The following is a 20,050-nucleotide window of genomic DNA, read 5'->3' on the forward strand; positions in this document are numbered from 1 at the left end:
TATATGAAAGAGGTTTTGTTCAGTTATAGTGATGAAAATGTTTCTTGTGTAACTACATGGTGCTGTTCAAACAACTGCAGGCTATAATGGGCCCTTAAGGCAAGCAAACACCAGCAGGTAGGAGAGATAAACAAAGCTACAGGTGTGTTCACACGTTATAAGGGTGACATGACAACTCCAATCAGAGCTGAATGAACCTGTGTGCACACAATTCTTATTATAATAAGTTAAACAGATAAAATGTCATTTCTAAATTCAGTAATGTACCGAGTGATGTTAATAGTCTGTGATGCTTTCTGGTTCTTACTTTAATTATACAGAGTACTGTTGTAAATGTGAATTCATACTTTGTACAGAAATCACATTTGTCGAGATACAATGTGCAGCTTCATAAGGTACAGGTGCGCTGCTTCCTGCCTGCCATATTTAGTCATATCGGTGACGTCAGAGCCACAGAGCTCTAACGTCCTGGACTCGCGGTCGCTCCCTCACCATGACAACGACACGACTTAGCATCGTCGCAGGACTAACGGTTAGCCCTTCGCCCGGGACCTGGAAGCGATTAATCTGTGAAATATTGTGTTTTACGTTAGTATTTTTCATGTAGAAAGACCTTTTTTTTTACTGCTGAGCACCCTCCATGCGTCGGAGACCGGCCGGAGGCAGAGGGAGGCGCCGTTTAGCTGCGTGAACAACATGGCTCTGCTTCAGCATCCTCGGCCGCTGCTCGCCCGGGCTCTGCGGCTGTTGTTGTCGTCGTCGTCGTTGTTGTTGTTGTTGTTGTTGTTGGTTGGACGTACCGACGCTCGGTCCTCTCCGATATCGGACCTGAAATCTAAAATATCAGGGGTGGAGGAGCTCCTGGAGGAGTTCCACAAGCAGCTCCAGCAGGACCAGGCGTACAGGACAGGCGATGTGATTGACTCGTGTGTGGGCGACTTCGACGCCGTCGGGGAGCGCATCATCCGGGCCAGGGCCTCCGTGGAGCAGGGGGCCACCTTCCTGCTGGCTCCGGAGAGGGTGTACACCTGGAAGGAGTGCCTGCACGCCTGCTGCTCCCAGCCTCACTGCACCGTGGCGCTGGTCCAGGAGGACCTGAGGCAGCCCGGGGACAGCCTCAACTGCTACCTGTTCAACTGCACTTACAGGAATAAAAATGTCTGCTCCTTCGCTCCGCAGCAAGGCTTCACCACATACAGCCGGACTCCCAACACGACGCAGGGACACCTCCCTGTTTCATCCAGCGCTTCAGCCGGGAGGCCCGGGGAAGGGCTTCCCGATGGGGATGATGCACAAGGTAGGGGATGCTGGTACAGTTCGCAGGCCTAAGGGTTTAGCAACACATCCTTGTAACAGGTATCATTTTACCTAGTGGTTAAATTCATTAAAGCTGAACCTATACTGATCAAATTAAAATACAACTAAGGAAGGAGAATTTTCAAATGTTACATAAAGGTTTCAGTATTTTTTTTCTTTTCGCCTAACTAAAAATTATTTGACATTTGTTTGTGATGGAAAATGGATAAAGGTGAACAAGCACAACAGGGATTTGTAGTGACTCATGATGGTTACTGGAAATGTTACTTAATTATTCATTAGCATGCTACTCTTGTTGTACAGTAAACAAATAAGCAATGAAAAGGTGATGACTGATGTACCTTTATTTACTGTGCAAGGCCATATAGGAGAGGTTTATGCAATAACAGAAATGAGCAGGATGGGGTATAATCTAAGGTCCCATAAGGCTTCCTTAGGAAAACTGCATTACCAGTTCTTTTGCCCATTATAAGTGTGGCAGCCTCCTGAGGCTGCAGTCTCGTTTTAATTTCTGCAGTAAAATTGTTGGATTGTTCCGTAAGATTTTTTTAAGACAACATATTAAGTTTTACATCAACATTCTAGCATCTGCATGGAGGTCATTACGTTAGGTTTAGTCACTAGAAACTGCTACTTATCTTGATAAAGCAGGCAGCATGGGTTAATGATTTGCCTTTTAGGTTCTGGTCTTGCAACATTAGATCAGGGCGCTGAGACCAGCAGCAGGTGTTTTGTATTTATTTTACTACTCATTTCCATCCAAGCAGGCAAAGTGGACATTCTAGTGCAATTACAAAATATATTACATAAAAGTACAAAGCTGAAACAGTGAGGCGATTAATTGATTAGTTGATTTGACAGGAAATTTACGACCAACTGTTTTGATAATCAAATTATCATTCTAAAGTGAATGTGTTTGGGGTTTGGATTGTTAGTCAGACAAAACAACACATCAGAAGATCCTGCCTTTGGCTCTAGGAAATTTTAGGCTTTTTTTCATTATTTCTGGCAATGATATATAGACTAAACAATTAATCAAGAAAATAATCAGCAAATTAATCACTGATGCCCTAAATAGGAACAATCTTTTAATAAAATGTAAAGACATCTCTTTTTAAAATCATCTTACTTTAATTCTGACAATTTTATGTCTTAACCCACCGTCGAATAAAACAAAAATAATATGCAAAGTGACAAAAAATCAGTCTGATTAATATTAAAGTAAGCGTATAGAACACATATCCCATATAACCAAGGGTTTCCTGTCTGCAGAGGTGGATGAGCCTCCTCGCAGTGACGCTGGGCAGGATGTGGTGATCCAGCTGCCCACAGACTGGGCCGTCCTGGATGGCCGGGACAGTGTGGACGACCATGGGATCAGCCACTATGAATGGACTCTTGTTAAAGGGGACACAGCCATCAACATGAAGGTCAGTGTTTACGTCATTTAGTTTTATATTCAGGTAATACTAATAGCCAAGCCATCTTGTGGCATATGCAGTTTAATTTGGGTGCTCCATGTGAGAAAGAAAACCTTTAACTCTGACAGTGACAGTGGATTTCTCAAGGCTTTGGTCTTGTCTCCTTCTGGGTTCAGATAATTTTAACATTTGCATTCGCAGTATGAAAACTTAAAGGCCTCAGAGTCAAATTACATTCGTGTTTGCATTAGTTAAGTCAATAGAGCAGCTTGTGTCCAGAGCTCCATCATACCTTGCTGTATCAACAGATAAGGGTTTATTATGTCCAAACCTGCCTTAACGACAGCAGCACTGTTGGAGCCTGCCCTCTATTCACAGCTGCAGAGGCAACATGAGAAACTGCAAACACAGCATGTCCTGCTTTTTATATAAATACTCACACTGTCATATAAGGTCAGTTTTCACTACTTCCTACCTTCAGCAGAAAATACTTCCCAGTGAAAACACTTCACAGTAAGGCCTGTGGATTATTCTGAGTAACTGAGGCATTGTTTGGAAAGATATGTTGCTGTTCAGTCCTGAGAATAGGGCTGGGTGATATGACAATGTATACTGTCAAATGTGTCTGCTGTCAGAGACTTGAGACTGCCATACTATTTATACCACTGTAAATATGCCTTTAACACCACAATGTGTACTATGTAAATGTGGACAATGTCGTAAATCAGTCATCAGGACGGTTTTATTACTAGATAATCTATTATTACATCTATTATTAGATGTAGATATCATTATTGCATCAATATAATGAAGCATTTAGATTTTTCTGGTATTAGCTTGATAAAATTGAGCATTTCATCTGTATTTTGAGTGTAGTTTTTTAGTTGTTTTATATTTATTCTATGTTCATTGTGCATTTTAAGCCTTTATTAATCAGACAATGAAAAGATAACAGAAAATGGAGGAATCTGGATCTGGTGAATGACATGCAAAAAATGTGTCCAGGGATGGTCAGCGCCCTAACCCCAGGGTATCCTCAAAAGTTATTTTTTAATGCATTGAGAACCATTAATAAAATTTAAAACCTTCAAACTACAGCATCTGCATGACTGAATACTAGTAGGGACTTAAAAAAGGGCAAAATGAACAAAGTCTGTACTGAAACAGTTTATTCAAATCTGATCCTTAGACTTTTCTTGTATGTGTGTTGAAGGCGACCCATCCAGGGCTACTGAAGATTAGTGGTCTCCAGGAGGGTGTGTACACCTTCCAGATGACAGTCACAGACACAACAGGCCAGAAGAGCTCCGACAACGTCTCCGTCACTGTGCTGGCACCAAAACACCAAGCAGAAGGTGATGTACTCACCAAAACATGGATCTTTGGTTTGTGTTTTGTTTTCAGCTCCTTTGTGAGGCACTGACTCTCCCTTAGATTCAAGGTTCAGATTTAAGTCCAAATGAAGGTGTTCTGAAGCTGGGTTTTTGTGGTAACAGTGCAAACTGTTGCTGGATGTGTGGTCATACTTCTCTGTGCCCACAGTGTGCACAGGGCACTGCTCAAACTACCAGTTCAAGTGTGATGACGGTTGCTGTATCGACATCACCTACGCCTGTGATGGGAAGCAGCACTGTCCGGACCGCTCTGATGAAGACTTCTGCCCCAACTGTAAGAAACATTTCCTATTCAGAAATGCATGTTTTTTTTGTGATGGTGGAAGCACAGTCTTCTGTAATCTCTGGTATAATCAGAATCAGTCAAAAGAAAAGTGCTTCATCGGATAGAAAGAAGAAAAATGCACAAAAACATACAGACCTCCCCACCATTCATTTGATTATCTGTGATTTCTGTAGTCGACAGCAGCAGGAAGTCAGTGACCCACCCTGTGGACCTACCCAGCTCTCATCGGCCTGGGGCCCAGACACAGGATGCTGAGGATGGCTCCATGAGGAAGACCATAGAGAGCATCGTACCACCTCAGGACAGGACTGCTCCTCAACAAAGTTCCAGTCAACAGAAGGCTTCTGTCAGTGAAGGTAGGTGTTTATGTTCATGTTTGAACACTTTATTCACACATTTTATTCAAACACAAGAAGATACCCGAAAATGTTGTGCTGCATGATAACAGAAAAGACAGCAGAGTGGTGATACATGGCTGGATGGGAGCCTACCAGCATTTCTTTCACTTTAGCTGCACCTGTTCAAATGAGCCTAACAATACAATCCTCCATTGCTGTGTCATTAGTGCAGTATCCCTTTGTAAAGAGCCAGAGATGGTTTTAGTGCGTGTGTGGACAAAGAAGCAGATGGAGCCGCTGTAGGCAGCCACTGAGTCATAGCGCTGAGCTGAAAATGCTGGCAAAGCCATGGGGCCACTCTGCATTCCCTGGGAAAACAGGTCTGTGCTGCATACTCTCTGAGTGCAGGAACAAAGCACCACTGTCCCCTCCGCCATCTGATCCCTGAATCAGGCCGACATTGACCAAAGGGGCTTCTTCCCCCATTGCTGTTTTACCATAGGTACTGCACGGGTGAGGTGTATTCTCAGGAGGCTTTTCTTCATTTCACAGAAGCTCAGTGCCATGTTCACATGCCTCGCAAACTTAGATGAGACCTCATTGTATAGCCGAGAGAGGAGAGGTCAAAGGGAATAGCACCAGAAATACTTTGTACATTTTTGTGTAGGTGCATTCTGTAGATTGTGGGTAATGTAGGCAATGCTCTGTCACACAAACTAATAATTATTTTTATCACTGATTAATCTGTTAAGCCTGCCTAAGATGACACCTTCGTATTGCGTGCTTTTTCCAACCAGCAGCCCAACAACCAAGCATTTTTAGATTTTCAGTAATATCAAACATAGAAAACCAGTCAATCATCACATTTTTGCTTGATAAATGACTTAAAATACTAATAAGTTACCAAAATTGTTTTAGAAAAACATTTGTGGTGTCAACTAATCAGTGATCCTCATTCCAAAGTGCTTATATGTGGAAAGGGAAAGCTCAAATAATTTAAAAAATATACATACAGTTCTGTGCAAATGTTTTATGCACTGAAAGTAAAGTGACGATATTTTCAACAATAATAAATATTATATATATATATATAACAGTTAACTTCATACAAAGTACAGTAAACAGAAAAACCTAAATCAAATCAATATTAGCTGTGACCTTTAAAACAGCACCAGTTCTCCTGCACACAGCTTTTCAAGCTAGTGGGCAGGTACGTTGTTTGATAGAACTTGCCACAGTTCTTCTGTGGATTTGGTCTGACTCAGTGTGCTCTGTCTCTCCATGTGATCCCAGACTGACTCCATGATGTCAAATGAAAAACAAGGTGAAGGTAAATCTTTGTCTCTGTTCCTGTAGATCCGTGTGCTGCAGCTCCAGTCGTAGGACCCTGTAAAGGCACCTTCCCACGCTGGTACTATGACCAAAACGCAGGAGAATGTAAACACTTTCTGTACGGTGGCTGCCAGGGCAACCATAACAACTTCCTCCAGGAATCAGACTGTGTCAGTGAATGCATACAAAAAAGTGAGAATTTCTTTCTTTTCTTGTCCTTTTGTTTTACCATATTTTTTTTTAACTGTAACACAAAACTACTATAAATTATACAAATAATGAAAACATCTTTTAGGTCCAGCTTTCAAACCGGCAACCGTGGCTCCTCCCATCACTAGACAAACAGAGATAGGTAATTTTTTTTAATGGGGATAAAAAAGCTCCAATATCATATCATAAACTTAGTGGTAACAGTTGACTGCTTTATAAACCAAGGTGTACTTGTATTTTTGTTACAGCTGCCCCGAAAGTCTCCCAGAGCCACGCAGAGAGCGACGTCCCCGTCTCAAAACCGTTTCCAGTAATGGGAGGACATCCAGTCCCAGAGTCAGGTAAAATCCAGCGTCTGTCTCTGCCCAGCTCTTGTTCTTTTTATGGTTTATGTGTAATCTTCTGCTCCAACTGTCTGTTTCGGCCTCTGCTTCCTCCTCCTCCAGGTGCAATCCTTCCTCTGGCTCTGGGACTAATCATCACCGCTCTGCTGCTGCTCATGATCAGCTGTCGTCTCAGACTTGTTCGTCACAAGCTGAAGAAAGCCCGACCCCTCACCACAGAGGAGTCAGATTACCTCATTAACGGCATGTACCTGTAGCCAAACAGTCAGGAGCAGCAAATATAAAAAAACGCAGACGTCTGACAAAGAGACTCGCCGAGGGTGTCATCATCCGAGCCCGAGCCAGGACTTCTCAAATTTGCACTTTGCATCTCGTCTCTAATTTGTCCTCACTTCAGGCTGGAAACATCCCATCTCTCTGCTGTCATGAACATTTCTTAACACCCCCACACTGAACCCCTCTGACTGATAAATCTGCTGCTGATAGACGCTGTCATCAGAACCAATGAGATATAGTCAGATATTCATGAGTTCATGCTTATGTTGTCTGATTGTGAATCCTTGACGAAATATCATCATTCTTACTTCAATGCTGATACACTGCTGTCTGTATTCCCCGATGACTTGTGGGATACATCTGAGAGGCTCGTTTGTCCCTTTTGTTTAAATTATTTTTATCCCACAAATTGGTTACTTTGCTATTTATTTTCATTCATTTTCCTGACTAGTGCTGCATAACAGTAAGTCATATTTCTGCCACTGGATGGCGCTGATGTATCATACTTGTGCTGATGATTTTACCTGAGCAAAGCTGAACTGAAAACACAAGTTAATACTTTTGAGTGCCTGTTGTGAAAGTTATTCTGTAATTATCCCAGAATAATAAAGCCATAGTAGATTCAGTCCATCGAATCCCTTTCCTGCCTGATTGTGTTGCATATCTTTCTTTCTCATGCAAACATTTGTGGAGTGTGAAACTGTATTTACGCAGATGTATTCTCTTTAAGTGCTGTCTTTCACGTGAGATATTAAAGTTTATTATATATCACAAAATACTGGTGTGATCTCTTGACAAATGATTTACAAAAATGCAAGAGAGACAGGGAGGGAGAGAGGATGATGTGCAGCAAAGGGCCACGGGTCAGATTGGAACCCTGGGCTGCTGCGATTAGGACTAATCCTAACTTGAGGTTGCAGCCTGCACATACAGGATTCAATAACAAAAGGCAGACAAAAACATAAGCATCTCTTTATTTTCATATGCCATTCCATAAACTGTGAAAGCCAAATATCATCCATAACCCAAAATAAAATGTGCTTTTTTTGATTTCATTAGATTTTTTGTTGTTTTTTTGTTTTTTTTTCAAGAAAACAGACATTCATTTGCTTTTAATTGTTGGAGTTTATTTTGGCAAAGCAGTGACTATCCCATTGAGCATCAGTCACCAGAAGAGCCTGCACAAATTGTTAATGGAAAAAACCAGCGGCAGAAAGCAACACATCACCAAGTGGAAAGCACAGCCCTGCATGTGCACATGTGTCGGTGTTATTAGTTCTCCGCGCTCTTTGGAGTTATGTTGAGTATGATCCAATGCGCTGCTTATTCTATGTGCAGAATGACCTAAAGAGTGCTGCACACCAAACAGGATGTGTGCGTTACATCAGCCATTGTGTTGCCTGTGTGTGTGTGAGTGTGTGATTCCTAATACTGCTGGCAGGGGAAGAAAGCTCATGTTAGCAGTGACGTCTACAGTTAGATGACCCACACACACACACTAGCTAGGTGAATTATCTAAAAGGCCTTCCTCGTCCTTGTCCGGTGTTCCTCACATTCAGCGTTGATGTTGCTGAAATGTAATAATGTAAAAATGGCTGATTGCAATTCAAATGATGAAACAACAAAAGGAAAAAAAAACAAACAAAAAAAAACAAAAACAAAAAAACAAACCTAAAATCCAGCAGTTAAAAAGAACACATAACCAAAAAGATGCAGGCCTGAAAAGAAAAACAAAACGCCCTCTCCAGATATTTCTGTGCTGAGCTTCAAGCAGTCTTTCTTCCCAGCCATTCTGGGCTGTCATCAGTGTGATACTCTAGTCCATCGTTAGACTTAAACAAAAAGAGCATGTTTTGTTACGCTTTGAACAAAATGTCAAGGGCTGTTTCGACCCCATCCAAGTTTTCTCCAGGTTCAAACTGAAAGGTGGATTATGGACGGTCTTCCTCTTCAAAGTTCATCCCTGCGAGAAACACAAATCCAATTTTAGAGAAGAGGAAAAGAGAAGCAGTGCACAAGAAACACAACCATCCTCCTGTCATGCAAACACAAAGAGTTAGAATCACATGCAAAATATAAGGATCTGTCATCACAGTAAAATCAAACTTTTTCTTTTCTACATCTCACAGAGTAGAAGATCAAAGAGAATAGTCAGGCAATTAGGGTTTAATGTTTTATGATCATTCAAATTAAGTAGCCATGCTCTGAAAAACAAGCATATGCTGCCACACTGCTGCTATTTCCGTTTAATTGTTTTGTGTTTGGTTCCAAAAAGACCTAAAATTTCATTAGTCAGGCACCAAATTAGGACTATGGTGTTAAAAAAAGATGAGGGAAACGTGCAGCCAGTTGGTATGGTGTGGAAGAAGCAAAAAATGTCAACAAGCAGCAAAGTGCAGCCCCTTGTGATCCATTGCCTGCTCCAAGCCAAACCATTTCACCTTTGCCACTGTGAGAAGGAGAGAGGGGGAGGAGAAGGGAGAAGGAAGTCACTTCCACCTGGACCACTGCTTGTCTCTGTCTGTTAAAGGCACATAAATCACCCCCATCAAGGGCTTCATTTTGGTGCTGCCGTCCTCCATCTTGTCGTATTGCTCCAGCATCTGGTTTCCTCCCGCCGGGCCGACGGGGAGAATCAGCCGGCCCCCGGGCTTCAACTGGTCCAGGAGCTGGGAGAGAAACGAGGTGAAGGTAATGGGTCAGGAGCACGGAGACACAAAGGACGGCTGAGAGACACATTCCAGCGCTGCTATTTCAAGCTAGTTTAACTCTCGTGTTGCCCAAAGTCATGCTTTTTAATTTCTTGCTTTGAAGTGAATTGGAACAATGTGACCTCAGCCATCAGCTTTAAAAGTGTTCAGAGAGACTCACGGCTTGGGGGACAGTGGGTGCTGCTGCTCCAACATGGATGGCATCATAAGGCGCCTCCTCCGCATGACCCATTCGCCCGTCTCCCACTGAAACACACGAGATATCACTTACAGCCTGCCAGAAAACAACACATGGATGGATGTGCTCATCAAGTTGTCAGTTAAACATTGAAACATGGCTGTGATGCTTCTCTGATGAATCTATTAATTCTGTTCTCAACTAATTATTTAAAAGATAAAAATAAAGACAAATACTCATCACAGAGCCCAAACAGACTGGATACAGATGGCTAATTATGTGACAATATTTTGAGGTTTGTATCTAGTTTCTTATCACAGATTAAGCACAGAAACAATACCTTAAATATCTTACTTAGTCTGACATCTGCAAAACAAAACAAAAAAACAGCAACTCGTCCTCTGATGCTACTTTCTGACATCTAACAGGTTGTGTATTGTACAAAGGTAGGCGCACTAAGCTGAAGCCTCAGCCTACACCTTTTCAGTCTGCAGAAAATCCTTTTATGTTGTGTTAATCGGTCTTCTGTTGTACTGTTGGGAGTAATTTAAGTGTATTTTTTAAACCAACATACACTTCAAATTACATACAGCATATGTAGCACTACACAGAAAATGTTTGGTAATTTTACTCCATCAATGATTAAAAACTATATTTTTCTTTTTTCTTGATTAAAATTAAAAGTGAGATACCAAACAAAAAACAGATCAACTTAACAGCTGTTTTTGTCCACCCACACTGAGAATGTGTCAACCACAGTTGTAAAAGCTGTAAAACAAAACAAAAGTGTCTCTTTCGTGACTATTTTTATTAATAGCCTGGTTGTTTCAGCGCTGCCACCCCCCCCACAGACCAGGTGAAAGTCAGTACTTACTGCTCAATTATTTAGCACTGCACTATTCTCTCTACTGAGCTACTGTATGTTTGGCTCTTCACTGAGAGGACAGAAAGGTCTAACAGGCATCACACTGTCCCTGGCTTTAAAACAGTCAGCTGCAATTTCAAACAATCTCTAAAAATGTTTGACACCAGAACAAAGAATGCACTAAATGCCTGTAATCTTTCATCCATGACATCTTACCTATTAGCTTGACTCGGCCCGATGTTATCAAACTGGGGTCATCTTTCTTCACATTGTTAATAGAATCATCTACCAGCTCTTTGATGTGATCAATTCCTATAACTTTCCCTTTAGGACCTACCTGTAAAACGTGGGAGGGAGGGATGGCAAATTTCACAGCATTAGACACATTTTATGGCAGCTGGTTGGCAGAGCTAATCAAAAGCCATCGGTGTTAATGAATCAGAAGTTGTATGCGTTTACCCGTCATGTATGTGGCTCACCATTCGTGCGAAGCAGACGGACAGGATTCCACTGCCGGAGCCCACGTCCAGGGCTTTGGCCCCCTCATACAGCTGGTCATGTAGAAGCTCCAGGGCATAGGCGTGCTGGTGTTTGGGGGGGGGTTCAATAAGGAAACTGCATTACAACCCATCACTCAGCATTCATATTGCATCAAACTCTGACTATGACAAGGAACGGCCCACTCAGGTCATACAGGGGCTAAAGCTAGCTGACAAACATCACTGCTCGTTAGCATCACAAAGTTATGAGTTCTAAGCATCTTTCAGTTTGCTCACACTTCTGACAGGCACGTATCAGGAAGGTTTGACAAAGCTAACATGGCAGCAATCAATACAAATCCATAAATCTGCTTAGATTTGGTTAGCTGTCACTGTAAACCACTAAAAACAAGTGATCAGGTTATATTTGGAATAAAAGATGGAAGATAATGTGGCCCATTTCCCTGACTGCATCTCTTTATCATCTACTGAATGATTGAATGGGAGCAAGCTTTTCAAAAAAAAAAAAATGTGATTCACAGGGTGCAGAAGTGTCTGAGAGTCTTTAAAGTCATACCATGTGTGGGGCGCTGATGGTTGCTTGATAGCCTTGTGGTTAAAAGAAAGGTATAAATTTGGTTAGTTGATGCCTCAGATGTCAGACTGTATTCAGATTTCAGACTGATTACATGAGCAGACGTACCTATTGACTGCGGCGAGTCCATGTACGGATTACACCTAGAGAAATGGGCTCGGTCTGTGGCCAGCATGACTTCATAGACCTTGTCGGATTTAATAATGCCATTTTCTGTAGATGCAAAAGAGTTTGTGTCACTTTTTATTATGGAAACAAGTACAAACACCAGGAGGACATGTATTACATAAATCTTGCAGCAGAAGCAAACAGAGACAAAATATAAAATAAGATATGGGACAGAACAGAGTAAATTTGGTTATGTTAGGCATTACACAAACAATTACTACAATTGATGGCATGTTTGGGATGAGCAATACAGCACATACCATGAGACTCTGTCAACCATCAGAGTTGGTACCTGTCCCTTAGGCAATTTACCAAATCAATGCACGGGACTGCTTGTACGTCAAAATTTTAGTGTCTTTATTATTATTTCTGCATCACTGTGTGATATGTACCTGGAACTGTAACATTCCCATCTGGTTATTTTACTCATTATACCCATATCTAAACCATTTTTCCAGACAATTACCTATATCGACTACACAATATAAAATTCTATACACCCTGATGGAGGGGTTTTTTTTGCTATTTTATTACCAATGGTAATGGTGCATAAAGAGACAATTTGACAGTATAAATCTATATATCTGAATCTATAGTGTATGCAGGGAGTAATTAGTAGAAAACACTGAGATAAAGAGGGGGGTAAAATGTGAAAATGTATGCAGGTTGAAATGTAGACTGCAGCATACAACCAGTTGTGCGTTACCGGCATGAACAATTCTACAGAAAGCCAGACAAATGTAAGCTACAGCCAAAGTGCTAAAGCTTATCGACAAGTCATGGAAGAAATTAAAAAAGCTCCCCAAAGAAGTATTAGTGTCTTCAGAATAATCCTTTCTAACAGGTTCCTGTGGCAGCTGGTGCCAAAGGCAGGAAAAGCCAACAACAGCCGGCACTGCTCTCATTACCGACTCCCCTCACCCTCAGAGCTATGCACCGCTTTAGGATACATTACAAATAAACCATACAAGCTGCCAGATGGACACCTACTAGTGATTTCTGAAATTAAAATAACCTGTACTGGCAGATTTCAAGCTGTTTTCTTCTATCCAAAATTATTCTCAGAATTCAAAATTGTCTTTGAAAAGAACTGAGAAAAGCAAACCAACTATAATCTGTTTCTAGTCTATAAACCCACTTGGTATAGAATTTGAATGCACATTTAATTTTCCCCCGACACATAACTGGGTGCTGAGCTTTAAAAATTCATGAGGCAACTGAGGTTTACAACAAATGCAACTGGGTGAACTACTGCTGCCTGAAAAGGCCGGTTCTGAGGTCTGGTCAGGAGGACAGAGACAATGACAAAGTGGTGAATTAGCATGCATCCTGTGTGTGACCTGCTTAAATCCAGCTTATGCAAACTCAGGGTTAAATTCAAGACATTCATGTATCTAAATGGGTCAGGGTCCAGCAAAGCATTCAGTCAGGAGGAGCACAAAATCAATATAATGACCACTTAAAACAAAACCATTAAAATAAGTATATTTGAATTTTATTAGCACCTACACCACAAGTAAGAGAAGATTTAACTTGAAAACATATTCTTGAAGCTATGCCAGTGACAGATTTGCATTATTGGCAAAATGCCCCTGAATTTGACGAATAACCCCACAGTGAAATACTGATTTTTACTTGTTTTTACTCATTTCCAGCATTTTGTTATCCAGCACTACTTGAGCTGGCTTTAACGTCCTTACTTTGATCTTTTCTTCTTTTTTTTTTTTTTTTTTGTTTTTTTTTTTGTTTCCCTGTGCAAGAAAAACAGAACAGGAAGATAAATATAGATGAGAATGCAAGTTAAGATGTGTTTTTGTTTAAAAGCAAATAGAGCAAGACTGGACACTGTTCTCAAACCAAAATGATTGCAACTCAACTGTCTGCTGAAACGATGTGCTGGACAGCACAGAATATAAATAGCCCTGGTAGATACTTTATATTGAAAGTGTACTCAAATACTCAAGTCTGCAGGCATCGTCACACTGAATATCATTTTCCCATGTGCAAGTGAGAAACCTTGCATGTCTGAAGAGTGGTTGTGTATTTGGCTTTGCCTATTTTACCACACAATGAAGTACCATCTGATTTCGGTACAAACCATGGGGCATTTGTGGCATCGATCATAAAGGACCAGATAACAGCCGTCTAGCAGAGTGCCACAATGAGTCACTGCCCTTTCTGTGCGCTCACTATCGCCTGAATAAACAACTGCCGGCCGCTGTGACACAGCAAATTCTTATTCTGAGTCATCCACTAAAAACAAACAAAAAAAAGCGGTGCAGAGCGTAGCCTCACATCTTCATCTGTCAGTGTCATTCAGGGAAAAGTAAGGTGAATGGTGCAAAGAGAGACATCAATGAATGTGGGCAGGGCACCTAGCAGCGCGGCTAACGCTAGCTTCAACGTCCCAAATGACGCACATAGAGCTAAGAGGCTAAGCTAACCGTAACACAGAAGTAAAGCTGCACACATAGTCTAAGACCACACACACAAGATAAAAGCGTAATGTGTGTCTCTATTAGTAGTTATTTCTGCAGCGACGGAGGCATGCATCTGCTCCACGGCGTAAACGTGGTTTTGGCAAAGGGGTGGAGAGAGGTAACGCTAGGTCAACAACAACATATCACATAGCTTAGCAACCAGCTAGCTAGCTAGCTAGCTACCGCTCCTGCCTCGGCTCCGCAAACCAAACCGTTTCCTTGCGAGCTGTCCGTGAGGGCGCCGGTGTCGCCGCTTTGGAAAACATGTGGACTCACTGCGGAGGTTGTTGACGAGCTCTGCGTGGCTGGCTCCTCCAGATTTCCAGGCCATTATTAAGCAGACTTTGCGGAGTAAGTAGACAGCAGCTGTCAGTGCCGCGCCTGCGCCGACTGTTCTGCCGACGAAGCTGACAACCTCCAGAGCGGACGGAGCGGCGGGCACGTCACCGGACATCCCGCTGCCTCACTGCGGGGCGGCCTTCATAACGCACTCATTACAGGCATTTTACAGGATAATAAATAAATCAGTTCACATATATGGCTCAGCTAAGGTTGATTGTGCAGGAAAAAGCCACATTCCTCACTCAGTCAATGAGATTTGCCGCAGTAACATAGAGTTTGGCCGCCAGGTGGCGTGGAAACTTGTTTTTTTGTTTTGTTTTGTTTTTTACAAGTGGTAACACAAAAAATTCACTTGTCTTTGGAGAGAGAAACAGCATTTAATATCACATCCCACTAATGCAACCGCAACAACTCATACACACCTAAGGATCGACTCTTATCTGTCCTCCAACGTTACACATTTCTCAGTATTGATACCAATTTATTTAAAAATCCTTCACACTGCCATCTCAACAGAACTGTGTGACTGAAATACGTGATCAGTTTTCATTGCTTTGACCACATCGACCATATATCCATGTGTATCTCCCTAAACATTGTTATTTGTACATTTGTTATTTGAACTTAACATTGAGAAATCAGTGAAATGAATTTTTAAAATGGCAAAAATAATTGAAGTATATTGCAGCATTTCTGATCATTTGCACAATCCATGCATTAAGTTAGTGCCCTTCTTTTTGTTGTATGGATTATCAATTGTTTTTCTTGCATTAAGGTATTTTGGAAGTGAGAGGTGCTGAGCTGCAATGGCTGCATGAAGACTTTTGAAAAAGCGAAGTCAGCACCGAGAAATGTGGGTAAATACTTTAGTATTAGTCCCAGTCCGCGGTTCATACCAGGTGGTAGCAGCAATGCACCATTTCATTATTCACCAACCGCCAGAAAAACACCCAGAAGAAGGACGGACGCTTTATTTGGTTGTTTGACCCCACTGCGCCACCGTAGTTACGTACACAGTAGCAGGCGCGTACAGTTCGGTTTTGCTCATGAATGCTAAGCTAACACCGGCTAACGTTTTTTAATCTAAAGTGTGATAGACTGTTTCTGGTTCAATGGAGGGTATAAATGCTAAATATGTGTCCCAGAAAATAAGCAAAACGAGATGGAAACCAGTGTCGTATTCTTCCCTTCAGCAACCAGAAGTCTTTGCGACTGGCTCATGGGACAACGAGGTTGGCAAGTTGACACTTAACATTTATGCCAGACTTAATAAATAAATATCCACAGTTTTATGTCATTTCGCGATTTAGCGTGATTATTAATTTTGTAATTGTCAGATCGCGACTTCAGACATGTTATTAATCGTAAAGTGTCCTTTCGGCATTCACCCTGTGCATGAACAAATGTTAAATATGTTCCACGGCTCTCTAACATTAAACTAAACCTGTTAGTTACTAGCTAGATTGGATTAGCCAGTGCTGGTAAATTCATTTAGAGAAAGTAGCCAATTGGCAGACAATGGTGGAAGAAGTACTAACTAATTAAAGTTAATTTGAAATCACACAATCCCTGAAGCAAACAAATATCTGGGGAAAATAGGCGCTGTTTTTTTTATTTTTTTATTTTAATCTTTCATATTGTTCATCATCCATCAGCTGTGTTTAAAGAAACACTTGAAAATACCGAATTACTTTTCACCACTGATGACAATAGTGATATTGGGTCAATGTAACAACTGGATTAAATCAACCCCAATGTGTGTCTGCTGCAGGACAACAAGATTTCCTTCTGGTCCATTGGGAATCATGGAGGCTCTGGCATGGAAGATGGATTTGAGGGAGATCCACAGCTATTATGTGAACACAAGCATGATGGAGATGTTCTAGACCTTCAGGTAAGTCTCCTAATATAATGTAAATAATCAAAGGGACCCCATATGACCAAGTCAAAGTTATAAATATTTTTTGATATTTCTGCTGTTTATTGTGACCTGTTGCTAGCAAATCATTAAACTTGGTCTTGTGGAAAGAAACAAAACAACTTTATTATGAAGTACAATATGTGTAGAAAATCTTAATTGCACAGTACTTTACATTTGTGAACCAGGATATCTTGCAAAAAACATACACAACATCTTGACATACAAATAAATATGTGTCCCTGTGATGAATAAGTTCAACTTTTTTGTATTATATTATTATAATGTACTTAAAGCGCCATGGCTCATTTCATTTTGGTTCTTTAATATTTTACAGTTTATTGACCAAGACAGAATCGTAACAGCATCTTCAACTGGAGCAGTCACCATCTACCGCCACCACCAAAACAGTCAGGTAGACATTATACTCTCACACAAAGTGTATGCTGGAGCCAGTCCATAACCATCCTTCTTCTTACATGTGGACACACGGAGGCAGCAGCTATTCCCAGCAGACCCTGGACAGTAATGTAATATCTTATGCTTCCTCTTGGTGCTCTTAGTGGAAGATGTCATGGCATTCCTGACACCATTCTGCAAACTGTAAGCTAATTTCATCAAACAAAACTAAGTGGACAAAATAAAAACACCTTGCATACATTACATGTGCAACACAAGAAAGTGTGGCAACACAACATAGAGCAACAATTCACCTGGATCTCAGTCCACTTTTTGACAAAAGAAAACAAGTGGTCCAACTCTCGTCTTGCAATTCTGAAGTTGTTAGTCTTAATTTTAAAGCGGTGTATGATTTTTATAAATAACTGCAAATTGCATCATGTCCACAAGGTGTTTTATTTATAACCACAAACCCTTATGTAACAAGGGACTTTTACTACAACAACAGCAACACACCTGGAAATGGCTGCTCAAATATGTTGAAGTTCAAGGATGTGAGTTTTGGACAAACTGGTTTGATAAATCATCTAAGTTCCTTTGTCTTCTCCCACTTGACTGCAGACGATATCAGTTTCTCAGCACTGGGCAAGAGCACATCGTTACCCCTGTGACAACGCCCCCTGTACTGGAGTTGTGTGCAGCAGTCCAGAGATTGTTACGGTTGGTGAAGATGGCAAGATCATCGTCTTCAGGGCCGACCACGAAGGAGTGACTCGAGTCATAGGTGAGATTAAGATGCATGTCACATTAAAAAACACACAGAATTACAATTTGTTTGAATGACTTGAATAATGAGGCAAACATGTTTTACCGGTCTCTTATTTCCAGAGAATGCTGACAGCAGCACGATTCACGCTGTGACTTACCTGAGGACAACAGAGATTTTGACAGTGAACTCTATTGGACAACTTAAGCTGTGGGATTTCAGACAACAGAGTAGCTCGCCGTCCCAGATTCTCTCCCTGTAAGATCTCTTCAGTTAAAAGAAAATAAAATTGATGATTCTTCCATTCTGTTCTTTCCTTTGAGTGTTTTTATACCTGCGTAATTTTGATTTATAAGCAAATCTAACAAGCTGTTTTCCTCTCAGGTCAGGGGACAGAGTTCCTCTGCACTGTGTGGACAGACATCCCAACCAGCAGCACATTGTGGCCACAGGAGGCCAGGACGGCATGCTCTGTGTCTGGGATGTGAGACAAGGCAGCACTCCCTTCTCCCTCATGGAGGCACACTCTGCTGAAAGTAAGATTTTATATTAGGCAGATGATTGAATTTACCAGATTTAAATTTGAAGAGGTTAGATATGAAAGGGTTTATATTTCTCAACTTTGTTTTCTAAAAGTTTTTCTTTGGTTTTCTGCCTAGTGTGGGAGGTTCACTTCCACCCAACCAACCCAGACCATCTGTTCACATGCTCAGAGGACGGCTCGCTGCTGCACTGGGAGACATCCTCACATTCAGACATGCCCTCCTTCCTACAAGGCAAGTCAAAATATTACAAGTCTCCTATATTTTTTTTAGCCAGCAGAGAGATGACAAAGTATTTACCAAAGATTTTACCATTATACATTTACAATATTCACCTGCTATGTAATGCAAGTATTAGAGAGTAAAACAAAAAAGATTCATGTGTGCATTTCTTCTGCCGTGAAAGGATAATGATGTGTGCAGTGGTGGTGATTAAAGTCAGAGTATGCCTGAGATTATTCTGTTTTATTTAAAATTAACAAAACTACAATAAACATATCTGGATGGTTACCAAGTAAATAAACTGAGTAACACATGTAGTTATTTACTCTAGTGCTGTACCTAAGTACAATTTCATGGTTCTTATTTGAGTATGTCCATTTTTGTTTTTGTCACCCTTGACCTCTAGTCTCTTAAAATCTAAACCAGTTACCAGATTTTATCAGCACATCATATGATTGAGCTGTCGCCACAATTATAAATGACAGCTTATTCATATGTTAGAAACTTTTGCATCCATCTTAATCATAGTGTCTTTATATACTTCATGTATTAGTCACACAACCCCAGCCGTTATCTTTTTGGTTGTCAGAGCAACCACAAAAAACACTGAGTCAGGTACACGCTGTGATACAGATAGTCAAAAGCTAAAAAGCTGGCATATCAACATGATAAGGAAGCTGTGCATCAACATAATAAAACTACAGTAATCATTATAATCTCAAATCATAATCGTAACGCCTTTTACCATCGTATTCCCAGGTGGCAGGAACAACAGCATGATCTCTCGCAGTGCAATGGCTCCGGCTGGAGGGAACCAGTCACTCATCAGCGCCTGGCTGAGCGGAGACTCCAGTAAAGGCCGTCTGGAGACGACTCACATGCTTCCCAGCCAGACGCTGTCGGTCAACAGCTTGGACGTACTCGGACAATGTCTTGTCTGTGGGACTGATGGAGAAGCTATTTTTGTCAACAGACAAGTTCCAGTTTAAAAAGAGTTGTAAGTTTCAGTCACGACAGAGGTTTCACCGTCTGCTTTGGTCATACAGGGAGCCGCAAATACTGTATGTTCAAAAGTGTGCTTGTGACATTTTGGCCTGTGTATTATTCTATGTTAAACGTTTCAAACACATTTTGCAGTTGCATTGATGGATCATCATGGCTCAAGGCAAATCATTCCAAACAGAATATTTGAATTCAGCAGTACCTTTTGTATGGATGTCATTTAAAACAGTTTTGAAATAAATAAAAAGCCCTGACAGAAATTTCCAGAGTTCACTGACTCTTTTGTTAATGCAGAAATTTATGGCTGACCACTTTTTTTTTTAGCACCCCCACCAGTGCATATTGTAGTTCTACTTCTATATTTACACATGTAGTTTAAATTACCCCTGCTGCTGTATCTAAAACACAAAATCCCCTTTACCAGTGCAGACCAGTGGTGTTCACTGGTACAGGTGACTAGAGGGT

The 20,050-nt window shown here is 41.2% G+C and overlaps 3 protein-coding genes across 4 annotated transcripts; 2 read left to right on the top strand and 1 right to left on the bottom strand.

The window, feature by feature from the left end:
- Window positions 1-476: 476 nt before the first annotated feature.
- Window positions 477-8,588, top strand: lrp11 (low density lipoprotein receptor-related protein 11). The gene is made up of 9 exons (XM_071468021.1): window positions 477-1,297; window positions 2,590-2,747; window positions 3,952-4,093; window positions 4,281-4,406; window positions 4,592-4,774; window positions 6,113-6,280; window positions 6,384-6,440; window positions 6,547-6,639; window positions 6,745-8,588. Exons 1-9 carry the CDS (start codon window positions 697-699, stop codon window positions 6,897-6,899), a joined length of 1,683 nt encoding a protein of 560 aa, XP_071324122.1. The 5' UTR covers window positions 477-696; the 3' UTR covers window positions 6,900-8,588.
- On the bottom strand, window positions 7,875-15,023 carry pcmt (protein-L-isoaspartate (D-aspartate) O-methyltransferase). Of its 2 annotated transcripts, none has more exons than XM_071468024.1 (8): window positions 14,671-15,023; window positions 11,855-11,959; window positions 11,729-11,760; window positions 11,152-11,256; window positions 10,889-11,009; window positions 9,790-9,875; window positions 9,418-9,587; window positions 7,875-8,881 (listed from the first exon to the last, which is right to left on the bottom strand). In XM_071468024.1, exons 1-8 carry the CDS (start codon window positions 14,846-14,848, stop codon window positions 8,869-8,871), a joined length of 810 nt encoding a protein of 269 aa, XP_071324125.1. In that variant the 5' UTR covers window positions 14,849-15,023; the 3' UTR covers window positions 7,875-8,868. The 2 variants fall into 2 exon arrangements, with proteins under 2 accessions (XP_071324125.1, XP_071324126.1); XM_071468025.1 differs by having other exon boundaries at window positions 9,360-9,587; window positions 14,671-14,830.
- A 698-nt stretch (window positions 15,024-15,721) lies between these two features.
- On the top strand, window positions 15,722-19,845 carry nup43 (nucleoporin 43). Its single transcript, XM_071468022.1, has 8 exons — window positions 15,722-15,968; window positions 16,508-16,630; window positions 16,992-17,069; window positions 17,675-17,837; window positions 17,942-18,077; window positions 18,204-18,355; window positions 18,479-18,595; window positions 19,343-19,845. Exons 1-8 carry the CDS (start codon window positions 15,849-15,851, stop codon window positions 19,570-19,572), a joined length of 1,119 nt encoding a protein of 372 aa, XP_071324123.1. The 5' UTR covers window positions 15,722-15,848; the 3' UTR covers window positions 19,573-19,845.
- Window positions 19,846-20,050: the final 205 nt, after the last annotated feature.

The sequence above is a fragment of the Trachinotus anak genome, unplaced genomic scaffold (assembly GCF_046630095.1).
Source record: "Trachinotus anak isolate AG129_WGS33_773 ecotype Australia unplaced genomic scaffold, CSIRO_AGI_Tana_v1 ptg000031l, whole genome shotgun sequence".
Taxonomy (NCBI): Eukaryota; Metazoa; Chordata; class Actinopteri; order Carangiformes; family Carangidae; genus Trachinotus; species Trachinotus anak.

What these genes read in the sequence shown, in the direction of transcription:
- lrp11 (XM_071468021.1), top strand. Translation starts at nt 697, where the DNA reads ATGGCTCTGCTTCAGCATCCTCGGCCGCTGCTCGCCCGGGCTCTGCGG. An exon ending in CAGTGAATGCATACAAAAAA is followed by an intron (nt 6,281 to 6,383) that starts GTGAGAATTTCT and finishes AACATCTTTTAG; the next exon opens with GTCCAGCTTTCAAACCGGCA. An exon ending in ACATCCAGTCCCAGAGTCAG is followed by an intron (nt 6,640 to 6,744) that starts GTAAAATCCAGC and finishes CTCCTCCTCCAG; the next exon opens with GTGCAATCCTTCCTCTGGCT.
- pcmt (XM_071468024.1), bottom strand. Translation starts at nt 14,848, where the DNA reads ATGTCCGGTGACGTGCCCGCCGCTCCGTCCGCTCTGGAGGTTGTCAGC. An exon ending in GCTCGTCAACAACCTCCGCA is followed by an intron (nt 11,960 to 14,670) that starts GTGAGTCCACAT and finishes TTGCATCTACAG; the next exon opens with AAAATGGCATTATTAAATCC. An exon ending in CACCCACTGTCCCCCAAGCC is followed by an intron (nt 9,588 to 9,789) that starts GTGAGTCTCTCT and finishes TTTCTCTCCCAG; the next exon opens with CTCCTGGACCAGTTGAAGCC.
- nup43 (XM_071468022.1), top strand. Translation starts at nt 15,849, where the DNA reads ATGGAGGGTATAAATGCTAAATATGTGTCCCAGAAAATAAGCAAAACG. An exon ending in GCCACCACCAAAACAGTCAG is followed by an intron (nt 17,070 to 17,674) that starts GTAGACATTATA and finishes ACTTGACTGCAG; the next exon opens with ACGATATCAGTTTCTCAGCA. An exon ending in CATGCCCTCCTTCCTACAAG is followed by an intron (nt 18,596 to 19,342) that starts GCAAGTCAAAAT and finishes TCGTATTCCCAG; the next exon opens with GTGGCAGGAACAACAGCATG.